Consider the following 16,102-nt stretch of genomic DNA (forward strand, 5'->3'; position numbering starts at 1 on the left):
CCACTGTTATAGCAGTAGCGGGGAGCTTTAAAAGTGCCAGTGATGCGGCGTTTTTGAAGCACTGCCCATGCATTTCAGTGGGCAGGGATGGTTTGGGAGCAGTGTATACAGCGCTCCCAAACTGCCCCAAAGATGCTGCTTGCAGGACTTTTTCTAACGTCCTGCAAGCGCACTGCCCCCCCCCCCCGTATGATAGCGATGGGGCTGCAGGGGGAGCAGTTTTCAGGCGCTATTTTTCGCGCTAAAACGCCTGAAAACTGCCCCAGTGTGAAAGGGGTCCAAGTGATTGAGCCTGATCCTTATTACTGTCTGTGTCCCCATTGGAAAGATCTCTCCTCACTTCCTGTATAGGTGACATCTGTCATATGGGGTTTCCCCTCATTTGCTGTCCTGGGAGCAGCTATCACCAATATGGATTTCTCTGTGTGAACGCTATAAAAATCTGACCCTGCGCTCTTCTAAATCGAATGAATACAATTTTGCCTGGCGTGCCACTTCCTGTTGCTTCCTCGCAAAACAGATGCGTACTTTCCACGTCCCGCTGTCATTTTCCAGAGCTGGATGTGAATGGCAGCTGGAGAGGGAAGATGAAGACGGTCCGGCTAGAAGATCAGACTGTCTTCTTACAAATAAGGTGCACCTGAGTACACAATATGGGGGGGGGAGGGGCTGTACATCTCTCTATGGAAATAATCTATTAACTACATACCATGCTGCGCACTTCCATGTCACTGTCATCCTCCACACCCTGAAAAAAGAAGTACAGCTTTATGTTATCAATCTTACAATATGTTCACTAAACATCATGCGTTTTTAGATGTATTTTTTTAACCAATTCAGCTCTGGAGAAAATGTTTTCATTTTTTGTACACGTGTAAAAATCGTAATTTTTGGCAAATTTCCTTACCCCTCCCTTATTACATTTTATATTTTCTGAAAGCAGAGGCCCCGCAGAATAAAAAAAAAGACGATAATTTTTTATGTGACATGATATTTGCGAAATTATTGCGTTTATTGAATGCAAATTTTCAGGGAAAAATAAAATAAAATTTTAGCACAAACACACATCATACCCATTTTTTTTGCTAAAATAAAAAAGATGAGATTGCGTCGAGTAAGTAGACTACCCCCTATTCCTGTTCTGGTGACAACTCATAAAATATGAAATTTTCTTTCACTTCGTGATGATAGTAAACAAAGGCAGCAATAAAAAAATCTGCCGACTGTTCCAATTCTTTTCCACTCTTTTTTTTTTTTTTTACCTTTTGAATAAAGGTTGTGTCTTAACCCCTTGCCGGCCGCCACACGCTGATATACGACAGCACAATGGCAGCGGTGGGCAAATGGGCGTACCTGTACGTCCCCTTTAAGAGCCGGGGGTAGCAGGCGTGCGCGCATGCCTGCCGTGTACAGTGTGACCGTGCCCACGGGACCGGCGGATTCAATGTTAGCCGGTATCCCAGCAATCGTGTCACGGAGCCTCAGAACAGGGAAGTGCCTATTTAAACAATGTAAACAAGGCATTTCCCCTATTCTGCCTTGCGATATGACAGAGATCACTGCTCCCTGTCATTGGGAGCGGTGATCGCTGTCATGTGACTAGTAGCGCCCCCCCCCCACAGTTAGAATCACTCCCTAGGACACACTTAACCCCTTCATCGCCCCCCTAGTGGTTAACCCCTTCACTGCCAGTCTCATTTACACAGTAATCAGTGCATTTTATTAGCACTGATCGCTGTATAAATGACAATGGTCCCAAAAAAGTGTCAAAGGTGTTCGATGTGTACGCTAAAATGTCACAGTCCCGATAAAAATCGCAGATCGCCGCCATTACTAATAAAAAAACTAAAAGAAAAATACCATAAAACTATACCCTATTTTGTAGACACTATAACTTTTGCGCAAACCAATCAATATACGCTTATTGTGATTTTTTTTTACAAAAAATATGTAGAAGAATACATATCATCCTAAACTGAGGACATTTTTTTTTTTTATATATATATTTTTGGGGGATATTTATTATAGCAAAAAGTAAAAAATAATGTGTTTATTTTTTTAAAATGGTCGCTCTTTTTTTGTTTATAGTGCGAATAAATAATAACCGCAGAGGTGATCAAATACCATCAAAAGAAAGCTCTGTTTGTGGGAAAAAAAGGACGTCAATTTTCTTTCGGTGCAACGTTGCACATCAGCGCAATTGTCAGTTAAAGCGACGCAGTGCCGATTCGCAAAAAGTGCTCTGGTCAGGAAGGGGGTAAAATCTTCCAGGGCTGAAGTGGTTAAAGTGATTGTTAAGCCACTCTGACATGTTTATACTATCCTCACTGTCTCCTGACAGGTGCCCCCCTGTGTGTGTGATTTATATAAAAAAAAAACCCAGCATATTATACCAGATTTCAGAGCACAGATTGGCACTCACGTGACCAGCCGGTTCTCTCCTCTCTCCGTCTGGCAGCTAGAGCAGGAGGGGCTGGGGATCCCCCGCTGACTACAGTCAGAAGGGGAGGAGGAGAGAGCCGGCCGGTCATGTGAGTGCTAATCAGCGATCTAAAATCTGGTATATACTGCATATTTTGTTTTATAAATCACACACACAGGGGCTTCTGTCATTAGGAGACAGTGAGGATAGTATAAATAGGTCAGAGTTATTTCAGCAGCAGGAGGGGCGGGCACTGTCACGAGCTGACAGGCAGGGAGAGGACAGAGGAGGACGGGGAAGAGCAGAGAGGAGAGGACAGAAAAGCACTGGGGAAGAGGAGAGGATAGAGGAGCACTGGGGAAGAGAGGAGAGCTTCGGATGACGGAGGCACGTAAACTGACCAAGGTGTCAGGGCTCAGCAGCCATGATAAATGTGGTCAGTTTACAGGGGGGAGGGCAGAACCAGGCAGGATCGGCCAGGTATTTCAGGTGTTACAGGGGACCAAATTACACAGCACAAGCACTGTGCTGTATAACATGTTTTGAAGGGTAAAAGCATATAATGCAAGACTCAAAATCAGTGTAAGTCCTTTGCAGGCTTGTGATAAAATCCACAATGGGTGCTCTGGCTCTGATGCTCTCTCTAACACCGGTACAGACGTAAATACAAAGAATAGAGCCGGCAACCCCCAACGTCCTTGTTGCTGCTCTATTGGTGCATAAAAAACGTGAGTACAAATATACAGGGTCAGCACCAATAAAGAAGCAAGAAGGACGTTTGGGGTTTCCAGCTCTATTCTTTTATTTATGCTTTAAAAGGGACAGGATACATTTTTTTTTTTTTTTTAGGTTAACAAACGCTTTAAGTTATACGTTAAATTCGATAGGATGTGGTTGATCCCAGGATTTATTGGATCCCCACTATGAGGTCAGGAAGGTTTTTTTTTTTTTTTTAATCTTCTTACAGCAAATTGATCTATGCTTGTAGGGGTTGTTTTTTTTCTTTCCCTCTAAATCAAGTACATAAAATTCACACTCGGAGGTTGAACTTAGAGTGGAGTTCCACCCAAAAGTGGAACTTCCGCTCATTTGTCTCCTCCCCCCTCTGGTGCCACATTTGGCACCTTTCTTCTCCTTTTTTCCTCGTCGCCGAGCCAGTAGGAGAGAGGAACGGAGCCTGGCACATGCGCAGTAGGGTTCCTGGCGTGAAGCCGTAAGGCTACACTGCCGGGTTCCCTTACCCGCAATGGCAGCAGCAGCACCCGACAGCTGATTGAAACATCAGCTGCGGTGCCGCCATCGCTGGACTCCAGGACAGGTAAGTGTCCTATTATTAAAAGCCAGCAGCTGCAGCATGTGTAGCTGCAGGCTTTCAATTTTTGCAGCGGTGGGCGGACCTCCGCTTTAATGGAACTTTGTCTTTTTTCAACCATATCAACTATCTATGTAACGACATGTAAGTGACAGCTCCCTCTGGTGGCTAAACTACAAATCTCTTTATTTACTACGATAACAAAAGTTTGGAAAAGCCATCAGCATGCACTAAAGCTGGCCGTAGGTGGAGCGATTTTCTTTCCTGCAAAAAGAAAATTAGGGCCGAAACAACGAATCGATTATGAAATTAATTGATTACTATTTTCATAATCAATTCAATCGAACAGTAACATAATGGGGTTAAAAAAAACTGAAATTAGCCCTTTATAGTACTAAAAAATTGCTACAGTAAATATTACTTTCACTGTTCCACAGAAAGAAAAAAAAGACCCCTTCCAGTAGCGATTATTTGCTCTTTTTGTACTATAAAGGGCTAATTTTAGTTTTTTTTAACCCCATTATGTTACTAAACATCTTAGGCCTGGTTCACATCTATGTGTTTCTTTTTGCGGAAACACACTACAGTTCATTTACATGGTTTTCTATGGGACACGTTCACATTGAGGCTTTTTTCAGCTGCTGCATATTTGGAAAGGGTAAGGGACTTTTTTTTAACGCAAAACGGTGCTTTTTTGGCGCAATATACTTCAATGGAGAAGCTGCAAAAAAAGCATGTAATGCATTTTTGCAGCAATTTGGTCTTTTTTAATCTGCCCAACAACAAATTGGCAAAAAAAAAAAAAAAAAAAGCAAAAACGCAAATCGCAGCAAAATCACGTGTGCAAAAATCAAAACGCACAGCAAAAACAGATCTAAAGCAAACTGCATAGGTGTGTAGCGAGCCTAATGCTGGCCACACCAATCAATTTTCAGACAAAAAATCTTTGTACATTTGCTGAATGTACAAGCGGCAGAACGGGGAAGTGCCTATGTAAACAAGGCATTTCCCTGTTCTGCCTAGTGTCATGACAGCGATCACTGCTCCCTGTCATCGGGAGCAGTGATCGCTGTCATGTGTGTTGAAGCCCATCCCCCCACAGTTAGAATCACTCCCTAGGACACACTTAACCCCTTCATCGCCCCCTAGTGGTTAAACCCTTCCCTGCCAGTGTCATTTACACAGTAATCATTTTTATAGCACTGATCGCTGTATAAATGACAATGGTCCCAAAATAGTGTCAAAAGTGTCCGATGTGTCCGCCATAAAAATCGCAGATCGCCGCCATTACTAATAAAAAAAATAATAATAGAAATGCCATAAAACTATCCCCTATTTTGTAGACTCTATAACTTTTATGCAAACCAATATATATATGCTTATTGCGATTTTTTTTTACCAAAAATAGGTAGAATACAGATCAGCCTAAACTGAGGAAAAAAATAGTTTTTTATATATATTTTTGCAGGATATTATAGAAAAATGTAAAAAAAATATTGTTTTTTTCAAAATTGTCGCTCTTTTTTTGTTTATAGCGCCAAAAATAAAAACCGCAGAGGTGATCAAATACCACCAAAAGAAAAAACTCTATTTGTGGGAAAAAAAGGACGTCAATTTTGTTTGGGTGCAACGTTGCACGACCGTGCAATTGTCAGTTAAAGCGACGCAGTGCCGAATCGCAAAAAAGTGCTCTGGTCGGGAAGGGGGTAAAATCTGTGGTAAATGAAGGGACTATGCAAACAGTGACCTTCTTGAACTCATTCCATATCCATTCATACATTCCATCCCTACAAGGCAATGGCTGAGCCTGCTGGTAGGTTGCTCAAGCTCTGGGCTTTGGGGGTAAGCGGAAGCTTTTCCACTGTCAGGTATTTATTCACATCCATCGGTCATATGGTTTTCAACAAAGCTCATCACTTTCACAGTTACATAGTAGGTGAGGTTGAAAAAAGACACAAGTCCAACCTACAGTATGTGTGTGATTAGAAGTATTACATTTATATCCCTGTATGTTGCGGTCGTTCAGGTGCTTATCTAATAGTTTTTTTAAACTATCAATGCCCCCCACTGAGACCACCGCCTGTGGAAGGGAATTCCACATCCTTGCCGCTCCTACAGTAAAGAACCCTCTACGTAGTTTAACCGCTTCAGATCCAGGCCATTGCCAAATGACGGCAACAGCGCGGATCTAAATTGCCGGGACGACGTCTATTGACGTCGTCCCGTGCACGAGCGGCTTGCGCGCCCCCTGCAGGGCGCGCGCGGCGCGCTCGGTGATCAGCGAGTCTATGAGACTCGCCTGATCACAGATCAGAGTAAGGGGTTGGTCCCGACCCCTTACCACATGATCAGCTGTCAGCCAATGACAGCTGATCATGTGATGTAAACAGAGCCGGTAATCGGCTATTTTTCCTCCTCGCGCTGACAGCGCGAGGAGGAAAAAAAAAACCAGATCACCGGCGGCCGTGATCGGGACATCAGTCCCGATCACGGCGATCTTCTAACACAAGGCAATAGGCAGCAGTGCTGCCTACCAGTGCCCACCAGCGTCACCCATCAGTGCCAACAATCAGCGCCACCCATCAGTGCCCACAGTGCTACCCATCAGTGCCCACAGTGCTACCCATCAGTGCCCACAGTGCCACCCATCAGTGCCCACAGTGCCACCCATCAGCACCCACATCAGTGCCACCCATCAGCACCCACATCAGTGCCACCTACCAGTGCCCATAAGTGCCCATCAGTGCCGCCCATCAGTGCACCCCATCAGTGGTACCCATCCGTGCCACCCATCCGTGCCACCCATCCGTGCCGCCTTATCTGTCCCCATCAGTGCCGCCTTAACTGTCCCCATCAGTGCCGCCTTAACTGTGCCTATCAGTGCCGCCTTAACTGTGCCCATCAGTGCTGCCTTAACTGTGCCTATCCGTGCCCATCAGTGCAGCCTATCAGAGTCCACCAGTGCCGCCTCATCAGCGCATATCAATGAAGGAGAAAAATTACCTGTTTTCAAAATTTTATAACAAACTATTAAACATGATTTTTTTTTTTTTTCAAAAATTTCCATCTTTTTTTGTTTGTTTAGCAAAAAATAACAATCCCAGATGTGATCAAATACCACCAAAAGAAAGCTCTATTTGTGGGAAAAAAATGATAAAAATTTCATTTGGGTACAGTGTTGTATGACCGCGCAATTGTCATTCAAAGTGCGACAGTGCTGAAAGCTCAAAATTGGTCTGGGCAGGAGGGGGGTTTAAGTGCCCAGTAAGTAAGTGGTTAAGGTTAAACCTTTTTTCTTCTAATTTTAATGAGTGGCCACGTGTCTTGTTATTTAGGGCAAAATTTGTAAAGACTTCCCATGCAGAAAGAAAGTTTAACATTTTATAATGACATATAAGACTACTGACCTGTTCATCCATTCCGCTGTCAGGAGAAGAGAGACAAAATGTAAAACAAATAAATAATTATATACAGAATATTTGGACAAGGATTTTCTATTAACAGTCTTATAGCCAAAATTAGGAAAACAAAAAAGGTAACGCGATTTACTTGGAAGAAGCAAAGTAACAGGTTCATGTAATAGACGGCACAAGGAGTTTGTACTCCTGACCCCGTCACCAGAGCAAACCACAACTTCACCATTTCCTTTTCCCTTCATCATGGTGTAGAGTAGTAATGGGCTCGGGTGTGTTCGGATCGAAGCAGCCAGGAAGCCGTCACTGCGCTCCGCCAATCATAGGCAGGGAGGCATTTCCCGCCCGGCCGTTGCACATACACAATCTGCCTATGATTGGCGGTGTGCAATGCCGGCTTCCTGGCGGGTTCGATCCGAACACTCCCGAGCCCATCACTAGTGTGGAGCTACACAGAGAGAGATGGTGATCCTGGAACCCGTTCACATCGGGAGCATGAAATTGTCCAAAATGTCTTGGTATGCTGACACCTTAAGATTTCCCTTCACTGGCACTAAGGGGCCCAACCCCTGAAAAACAACCCCACTCCATAATCCCCCCTCCACTAAATGATTTGGACCAGTGCACAGGTCCATAAAGACATGGATGAGCGAGTTTGGGGTGGAGGAACTTGACTGGCCTGCACAGAGTCCTGACCTCAACCCGATAGAACACTTTTGGGATGAATTAGAGCTGAGACTGCGAGCCAGGCCTTCTTGTCCAACATCGGTACCTTACCTCACAAATACGCTTCTGGAAGAATGGTCAAAAATTCCCACAGACACATTACTAAACCTTGTGGATGGCCTTCCCAGAAGAGTTGAAGCTGTTATAACTGCAAAGGTTGGGCCAACTCAATATTGAACCCTACGGACTAAGACTGGGATGCGCTGAGAGTGTGATCCCAGGATAGTTATCAGCGAAAACCAGAAAGCTCCCAATGCCTATTTGCGATTTGGAGCTCTCTCTGATCATGTGACAGCCAATCACAGCGGTCACATGACTGGAATGCCTGCCTCTGCCTCCCAGTATTTAGAAGTCTTAAAAGGCTGGGAGGTGGTCGGTGGGAAGGGGGGGTAAGAACAGTAGGTCCAGGCACAGCTCCCACCCCCTACCCAACACCTCTTGTCCACAGTTTAGTATGAGGGTAGGTGCTCCATTCCGGCTGCACTGCAGTGTAAATGGGACACAAAAAAAAAAAAAAAAATAACAATGGTTTTCTGTGTGTCCTGGCGGTGAGTGGTGTTCTTGCAGTGCACAAACAACCCCGGGTAATATGAGTTTAATTTCTAAAAGCAAGTCTCAGATCCTTGAGTGTTTCATTTAACTTTATTTATGTTGGGTGGATGGGTTAGGGTTCAAACCGATCCATTTACCAGTTTACTTGGGGCAGCAGTAACAATGTCAGGACAGTGGACACACTTGTGAGAATTCACCAGTGACAGCATTGCTAGGAGAATAAAGATCACTCGCTACTTCTCTATTTGTGTCGCTCTCTCCCCAGCTTCAGCAATTCCTTCCTACCGATATCGATATAAATAATAAGTCGTCACGGAGAAAGCAAAGCTTCGCTCACTTAGCTGGTGAGGGAGGGACACAGGAATGCAGGCGAGTGTTTAACCTCCTCCTGTCTCCTCCAAAGTGATCGAAATTACGATTATCAAAATCAACGGCATGATGGTCAGGCATGTTGCACGTTATTCTATTCCCAATGCCTGCAAAGGACAGCCTATCCATTAGCACTTTTCTTGGGTTCCCCTCCCCAGTCAAACAGTGCTGAAGATATGTATAGCAGGATATCTGTGCTAAACCCAATAAACAAACAAAGCTGTGTATATTATATATTATATATATATATATATATATATATATATATATATATATAGGGGTGCAACGGATCAAAAATCTCACGGATCGGATCGATCCTCGGATCAGAGTCACGGATCGGATCGATCCTCGGATCAGCATAAAAAAAAAAAAAAAAAAACACCACACAAATCTTGTTACACCCACCGGAGTTTTAGATTTAAAAGCCATTTTCAACACAAAACCGAGCTTATATGCATAAATACAGTATTTGTGCATATAAGCTCAGTTTTGTGTTGAAAATGGCTTTTAAATTTAAAACTCCGGTGGGTGTAACAAGATGTCCGCTTGCCCCCTTCTCACTCTATCATTATTGTACTGTGCAGGAGTGTGGGGTGTAGCAAGATGGCGGCGACGAAATGTCACTTCCTGTCGAGACAGCGGCCACTTCCGGGTGTACCAAGATGGCCGCCGGCTCCGGAGCTAGGCCGAAGCCGGGGCCTTTCCTATGGCTGAGGCCCGAAAAGTGCTCCGCGGATCGCGGGTGTGCCGATCCGCGGAGGGTGATCCGTACGGATCACGGATCGGCAACGATCCGTTGCACCCCTAATATATATATATATATATATATATATATATATATATATATATATATATATATATATATATATATATATATATATATATATATAAAAATATATCAAATACATGTGTAAAAGAAAAGGTGTTGCATCTAAAAAAAAACTTAAATATTCAGTCCATAAACGTGTGTATCCAATAAAGATGCGCAATCCGAAACATCAAACAAGGAAGCACATACAAATGCCAGCATGCGCTCCAATAAACCAATGAGCTCAAAAAGGTGCAAATATAAAAAACAAAAGCAAAATAAAAAAACAACAAGCCTCCTTTCCCAGTTGAAGCCTTGTATGGGGAAACGCGTCGGGTGGAGCTACAGATCTTGACGTCACTGCGCACCAGCTGGCTGGCGTGAGCCTGGGCTGGTTTTGAATGTGCCTACGTTTTTTTTTTGTTTTTTTTAAATAAATACTTTTTAAATTTGAGTACTGCACCACGAAGCCTCTTCTTTTCATTTTATAAACACATCCCATGGAGGAATCTATGGGACTAGAAGGCTCTGAGAGGAGTGTTTAAGGAGAGACATAGCCGCTACAGGAATGCCCTTGGCCAAGTGATCCTTCCTGTGTGTGCCTATCCGATCTCTGTCATCTGAGATCCACCACATCTGGTGAAGCGGCGCTGTTTTTACTTTGTTTGATGAACAGAAAAATAGGTTGTCTTTCTGAGAATTTTGTTCTGATTCTCCAGACAGGGTTCAGCACTTTTTGGACTACACATTTACACCATCATTTTAGGTTTTTTTTTTTCATATTTGCATTTTTTAAAAATATTTGCACCTTTTTGAGCTCATTGGTTTATTAGAGCTCATGCTGGCATTTGTATGTCCTTCCTTGTTTGATGTTTAGGATTGTGCATCTTTCTTGGACGCAAACAGTGCTGAAGGCCTGAGATCAATGTGGTGGAGGAGTCTGGACATTTCAGCCCTCTAGCTAGAAGGGAACAATCTACATGATTGCAGTGCTGAGCTGGTATCCTTGAGAAAGAAATTCCATTCTGTGTTATTTGCAGGAAAAAAATAAAATAATAATAAAATAATGCTTAGCACTGCTCCTGCTATGTCAATCTTCTAAGAATCAAGTTACAGGGTGTATACTTACCCCCAGCCTAAGTCAAGACCGGCTTCATGCGCTGCCTTTAGCTCTGCAATTGAGTTAACCAAAAATCAGAAACAATTCATTTAGGAAACTTAAGACAGATATCTTAATATTCTATCAATCTATTTATAATAGCAGCCGAAGAAGGGGTTAAAAACGCCTGTGTTGCGGCACTTCCGAATCGCTTTTCAGGCGCTTCCGAAGCGCTGCCCATTCATTGCAATGGGCAGAGGTGTTTTGGAAGTGCTGTATACAGCGCTCCCAAACGATGCTGCTTGGAGAACTTTTTAAAACGTCCCACAAGAGCGTCGCCCCCCAGTGTGAAAGCACTCGGGTTTTCACATTCGGGCGGCAGTTTTCAGGCGCTATTTCTAGCATTAAAATGCCTGAAAACTATCTCAGTGTGAAAGGGGTCTTGTGTACTGACAAGGTCTCAATCTTCCGTAGCCCTGTGGCTTCTAGAGTGCTGTGTAGCGGGGAGGAGAAAACATGCAAATTAAAGCGGTATTAAACCCAAAAGCAAATATGTACAGAGAGGGAAAAAAAAGTATTTGACCCCCTGCTTATTTTGTACGTTTGCCCACTGACAAAGAAATAATCAGTCTATAATTTTATTTCAACAGTGAGAGACAGAACAACAAAAATATCCAGAAAAAACGCATTTTAAAAAAGTTATAAATTGATGTTCATTTTAATGAGTGAAATAAGTATCTGATCCCCATCAATCAGCAAGATTTCTGGCTCCTAGAAGGCTTCTATACAGGTACGGAGCTGAGATTAGGAGCACTCTCTTAAAGGGAGTGCTCCTAATCTCAGCTTGTTACTTGTAAAAAAGACACCTGTCCACAGAAGTAATCAAATTCCAATCTCTCCTCCATGACCAAGACCAAAGAGCTGTCCAAGGATGTCAGGGACAAGATTGTAGACCTACACAAGGCTGGAATGGGCTACAAGACCATCGCCAAGCAGCTTGGTGAAAGGGTGACAAACAGTTGGTGCGATTATTATCAAATGGAAGAAACACAAAATAACTGTTAATCTCCCTCAGATTGTGGGGCGCAATGCAAGATCAATGAGATTCAATGATCATGAGAACGGTGAGGAATCAGCCCAGACCCACACAGGAGAATCTTGTCAATGATCTCAAGGCAGCTGGGACCATAGTCACCAAGAAAACAATTGGTAACACTCTACACCGTGAAGGACTGAAATTCTGCAGCGCCTGCAAGGTCCCCCTGCTCAAGTAAGCACATGTACAGGCCCGTCTGAAGTTTGCTAATGAACATCTGAATGATTCAGAGGAGAACTGGGTGAAAGTCTTGTAGTCAGATGAGACCAAAATCAAGCTCTTTGGCATCAATTCAACTTGCCGTGTTTGGAGGAGCAATGCTGCCTACGACCCCAAGAACATTATCCCCACCGTCAAACATGGAGGTGGAAACATTATGCTTTGGGGGTGTTTTTCTGCTAAGGGGACAGGACAACTTCATCGCATCAAGGAGATGATGGATGGGGCCATTTACCGTCAAATCTTGGGTGAGAACCTCCTTCCCTCAGCCAGGGCATTGAAAATGGGTCGTGGATGGGTATTCCAGCATGACCCAAAACACATGGCCAAGGCAACAAAGGAGTGGCTCAAGAAGAAGCACATTAATAAGGTCCTAGAGTGGCCTAGCCAGTCTCTAGACCTCAATCCCATAAAAAATATGTGGAGGCAGCTGAAGGTCTGAATTACCAAACATCAGCCTCGAAACCTTAATGACTTGGAGAGAATCTACAAAGAGGAGTGGGACAAAATCTCTCCTGAGATGTGTGCAAACCTGGTGGGCAACTACAAGAAACGTCTGACCTCCGATTGCCAACAAGGGTTTTGCCACCAAGTACCAAGTCATGTTTTGTGAAGGGGTCAAATACTTATTTCACTCATTAAAATGCAAATCAATTTGTAACTTTTTTATAATGCGTTTTTCTGGATATTTGTTGTTGCTATTCTGTCTCTCACTGCTAAAATAAACCTACCATTAAAACTATAGACTGATCATTTCTTTGTCAGTGGGCAAACATACAAAATCAGCAGGGGATCAAATGCTTTTTTCCCTCACTGTAGTCTTGCTGTGTTTTCTAGCATCCCTGAAGTGTGATGATGTGTTCCAGTGAACAAAGAAGAGGAACTTGGAGGACTATATAGAATTTTGTAATAGGACATTTAGATCTATATAGTGACATGTTCAGTGGGTGTAAGGTTTTCTGTAATGGCATTCAGATATGATGGATAAAATACCTTGAAAAGTTAGAACATCGTCCTGCAGCATTCTTCCTTGGAGCGCCTGGGAAAGCTCTTCCCTTTGAAACTCGAGCTGAAAAGCAGAATCTTGTGGCATTGCTTTTCGTCCGTCGTCATACTGGAAGGATGTCCCAACTCGGTGCATTTCAGATTGGAAATCAAGGTCACCAGGGAATCCTGGAGAATGGACCTGTGTTCTCTTTTGACCCTTAAAGTCTTCACGATCTAATGGTCCCATAGATGGCAAGTCAAAATCACTATGAATATTACCCAGTGATCGCTTGCTTTGATCCTGCCTAAAACCCAAGTCACGGTCATTGTTTCGTACTTGGTCGTCAGTTTTGTGACCACCTTGTAGCATTGGAACTCTTTTGTCATCGTACTGAAATGCCTTCTCATCTCTGTGCATTCGGGAGTTGCGGTCTTCAGAAAAACCCGGAAGATTGCTTTGTGTCCTACTTTGCCCCTTTAGGTCACCGCGATCTACTTGCAGATGTAATGGTCCCATAGATGACATATCGGGGTCAACACGGGCATTGCCCAGTCCATCACGCCGAAAAGCAAAGTCCCTGCCATCGTTTCTTCCTCTGTCAGTATGCCTGGGGCCTTCTTGTAACATTGGTCCTGGTCTGTCATCATACACGAGCCCCATTCTATCTTTGTGAATTGGAGTGCTAAAATTGTGGTCACCAAGAAAACCTGGAGGATGGTCCTTTGTCCTGCCCTGGCTCTCAAAACCATCATCTACTTGTTGAAGCAATGGTCTAATAGATGGCATAATAGGGTCACGAAGGAGATCACCCGGTAATCGTTTGCTTTGATCAAGCCGAGAAGCAAAGTCACGGTCACTGATCCTTAATTGGTCATCGGACTCTCTGGGGCCACCTTGTAATGTTGGCGCTCGCCTGTCATCACATTGGAATGCCATCTCATCTTTGCGCATCTGATAGCTGGGATCATGGTCACCAGGAAAAAGTGGAGGCAGGCTGGGGGTCTTATTTTGACCCTTAAAGCCATCTCTATTTCCTTGTTGACGTAGCGACCCCATAGATGGCATGTCAAAGTCACCACGGGGGTTATCCAGTGATCGCATGCTTTGATCAGGCCGAAACTTAAAGTCACGTTCATTTTTCCATTCTTGCTTGTCGGTATGCCTGGGACCACCTTCTAACAGACTTTGTCTGTCATCGTACTGAAACTCTGTCCTATCATCTCTGTGTGTTCGAGAGCCCAGATCGCGGTCACCAGGAAAATTTGAAGGATGGCTCGATGTCCTATTTTGACCCTTAAAGCCATCCCGATCTACTTGTTGACGTAATGGTCCCAGAGATGACACACCATGGTCACCCATGCTTTGATCTCGCTGAAGAGCAAAGTCGCGGTCGCTATTCCTTAGTTGTCTGTCGGTACGCAAGGGACCCCCGTCTAATGCTGGCTCTTGTCTGTCGTCGTACTCAAAAGTTGCCCCACCTCTATGCATCTGCGATTGCAGACTGCGGTCACCGTGTAACGGTCCAATAGATGGCAGGCCAAAGTCACCACGGGGATTACCCAGTAATTGTGTGCTCTGATCAAGCTGAAAAGCAAAGTCACGATCATTTTTCCTTACTTGGCTGTCGGTATGCCTGGGGCCACCTTGTAAGGTTGGCCCTTTTATGTCATCGTATTCAAATGGCATCTCACTTCTGTGCATTTCATAGCTGGGATTACGATCACCAGGAAAATCTGCCCTACCAGTGAATTTCCTGCTGTCAGGGCCTCTTTGTTGGTATGAAAGCTCCATAGGTAGGCTATCAATGTCTTCACGGATATTACGTTCACATTGAAAACCAGAATCGCCATGGTTCCTTAGCGGGTGGGTTATAGCACTGTGCTCATCATATTGAAATGCTGGACCAGCTCTATCAACATTAAGGTCATGCTGAAATGGTGGGTTGCCTTTCTGGTTGCCAACACCACCCTTTGATGTTGGCCATTCATCTGTAAGAAGAGGTTTTGGCTTAGTGGTAGAGTTTGAACGTGGATTGTCCTGTTCATCCTCACTTGATGAGAGACCTAGGAATTGTGAAAATGGATTATTTTTAACCAGTTTGGCTCCACAGCAATTTTTTTCTTTATTTGTCACATACATGTAAAAATCTTAATTTTTGGCAATAATGACTTAAACCCTTAGAACATTATATATTTTCTGAAAGCAGAGGCCCTGTAAAATAAAAAAGGTTATAGTGGCAAAGTTTTGTTTCACATATTTGTACAACTGTTTATTTAACCCAAATTTTCAGGAAAAAAATATAATAAAATTAATTTTAGTGCAAAACCACACCATATAGTACCCATTTTTAGTTCAAATATAAAAGATGAGGTTGCATTGAGTAAATAGATACCAAACATTCCATGGCTTAAAAATTGCATGCGCCCGCAAGATCGCCAAAAATTATGGTGCCCAAAAATCTCCATAGGTGATGCTTTAAAAGCCTAAAAGCCTTTACAGCTCATCAGTTTAGAGCAGGAGTCTCGAAACTGGCGGCCCTCTAGCTGTTGCGAAACTACAAGTCCCATCATGCCTCTGTCTGTGGGAGTCATGCTTGTAACTGTCAGCCCTTGCGATGCTTCCTGGGACTTGTAGTTTCGAAACAGCTGGAGGGCCGCCAGTTGGAGACCCCTGGTTTAGAGAGTTAACTAGAAGCACTTGTGCTAGAATTATTGTTCTCACTGACGTTTGCGGCGATATGTCACATGTGTGGTGCGACTGTGGTTTACATACACGTGCACACCCTTGGCTTGTGTTTGCACAGGTGTGCAGGGCAACAGGGGTTTTGGAAATTTTTTTTTTTATTTTAATATATTTTATCCACTTACCAACCGGCTCCTGTACATATACGTCGGTACTTTGAAGAGGGATATCTCGGTAACGGCAGCAGCTGCTGCCACAACCGAGGTATCCATCTTTACAGGAGCCAGTCGTGTTTCCGATAATGGTGATCTCCGCGGCGGATTCGCCACGAGATCACCATTATCGGCGGCGGGAGAGGTGCCACCCCCTCCTGCCGCTCTCCCACGCCCTCCGCGGCTTACCAGAGCCGGCGGTAT

General features: G+C 43.9%; 1 protein-coding gene across 1 annotated transcript in view; it reads right to left on the bottom strand.

Annotated features, from left to right (window-relative positions):
- Window positions 1-16,102, bottom strand: part of LOC141116514 (uncharacterized) — a 70,895-nt gene that overhangs the window by 19,634 nt on the left and 35,159 nt on the right. The window contains exons 9-12 of the mRNA XM_073608900.1: window positions 13,010-15,067; window positions 10,732-10,774; window positions 7,142-7,157; window positions 710-748 (exon numbers count right to left, since the gene is read on the bottom strand). Of these exons, the coding sequence (XP_073465001.1) occupies window positions 710-748; window positions 7,142-7,157; window positions 10,732-10,774; window positions 13,010-15,067 (2,156 nt within the window). The remainder of the gene's footprint in view (window positions 1-709; window positions 749-7,141; window positions 7,158-10,731; window positions 10,775-13,009; window positions 15,068-16,102) is intronic.

The sequence above is a fragment of the Aquarana catesbeiana genome, linkage group LG13, assembly GCF_042186555.1.
Source record: "Aquarana catesbeiana isolate 2022-GZ linkage group LG13, ASM4218655v1, whole genome shotgun sequence".
NCBI classification, from domain to species: domain Eukaryota; kingdom Metazoa; phylum Chordata; class Amphibia; order Anura; family Ranidae; genus Aquarana; species Aquarana catesbeiana.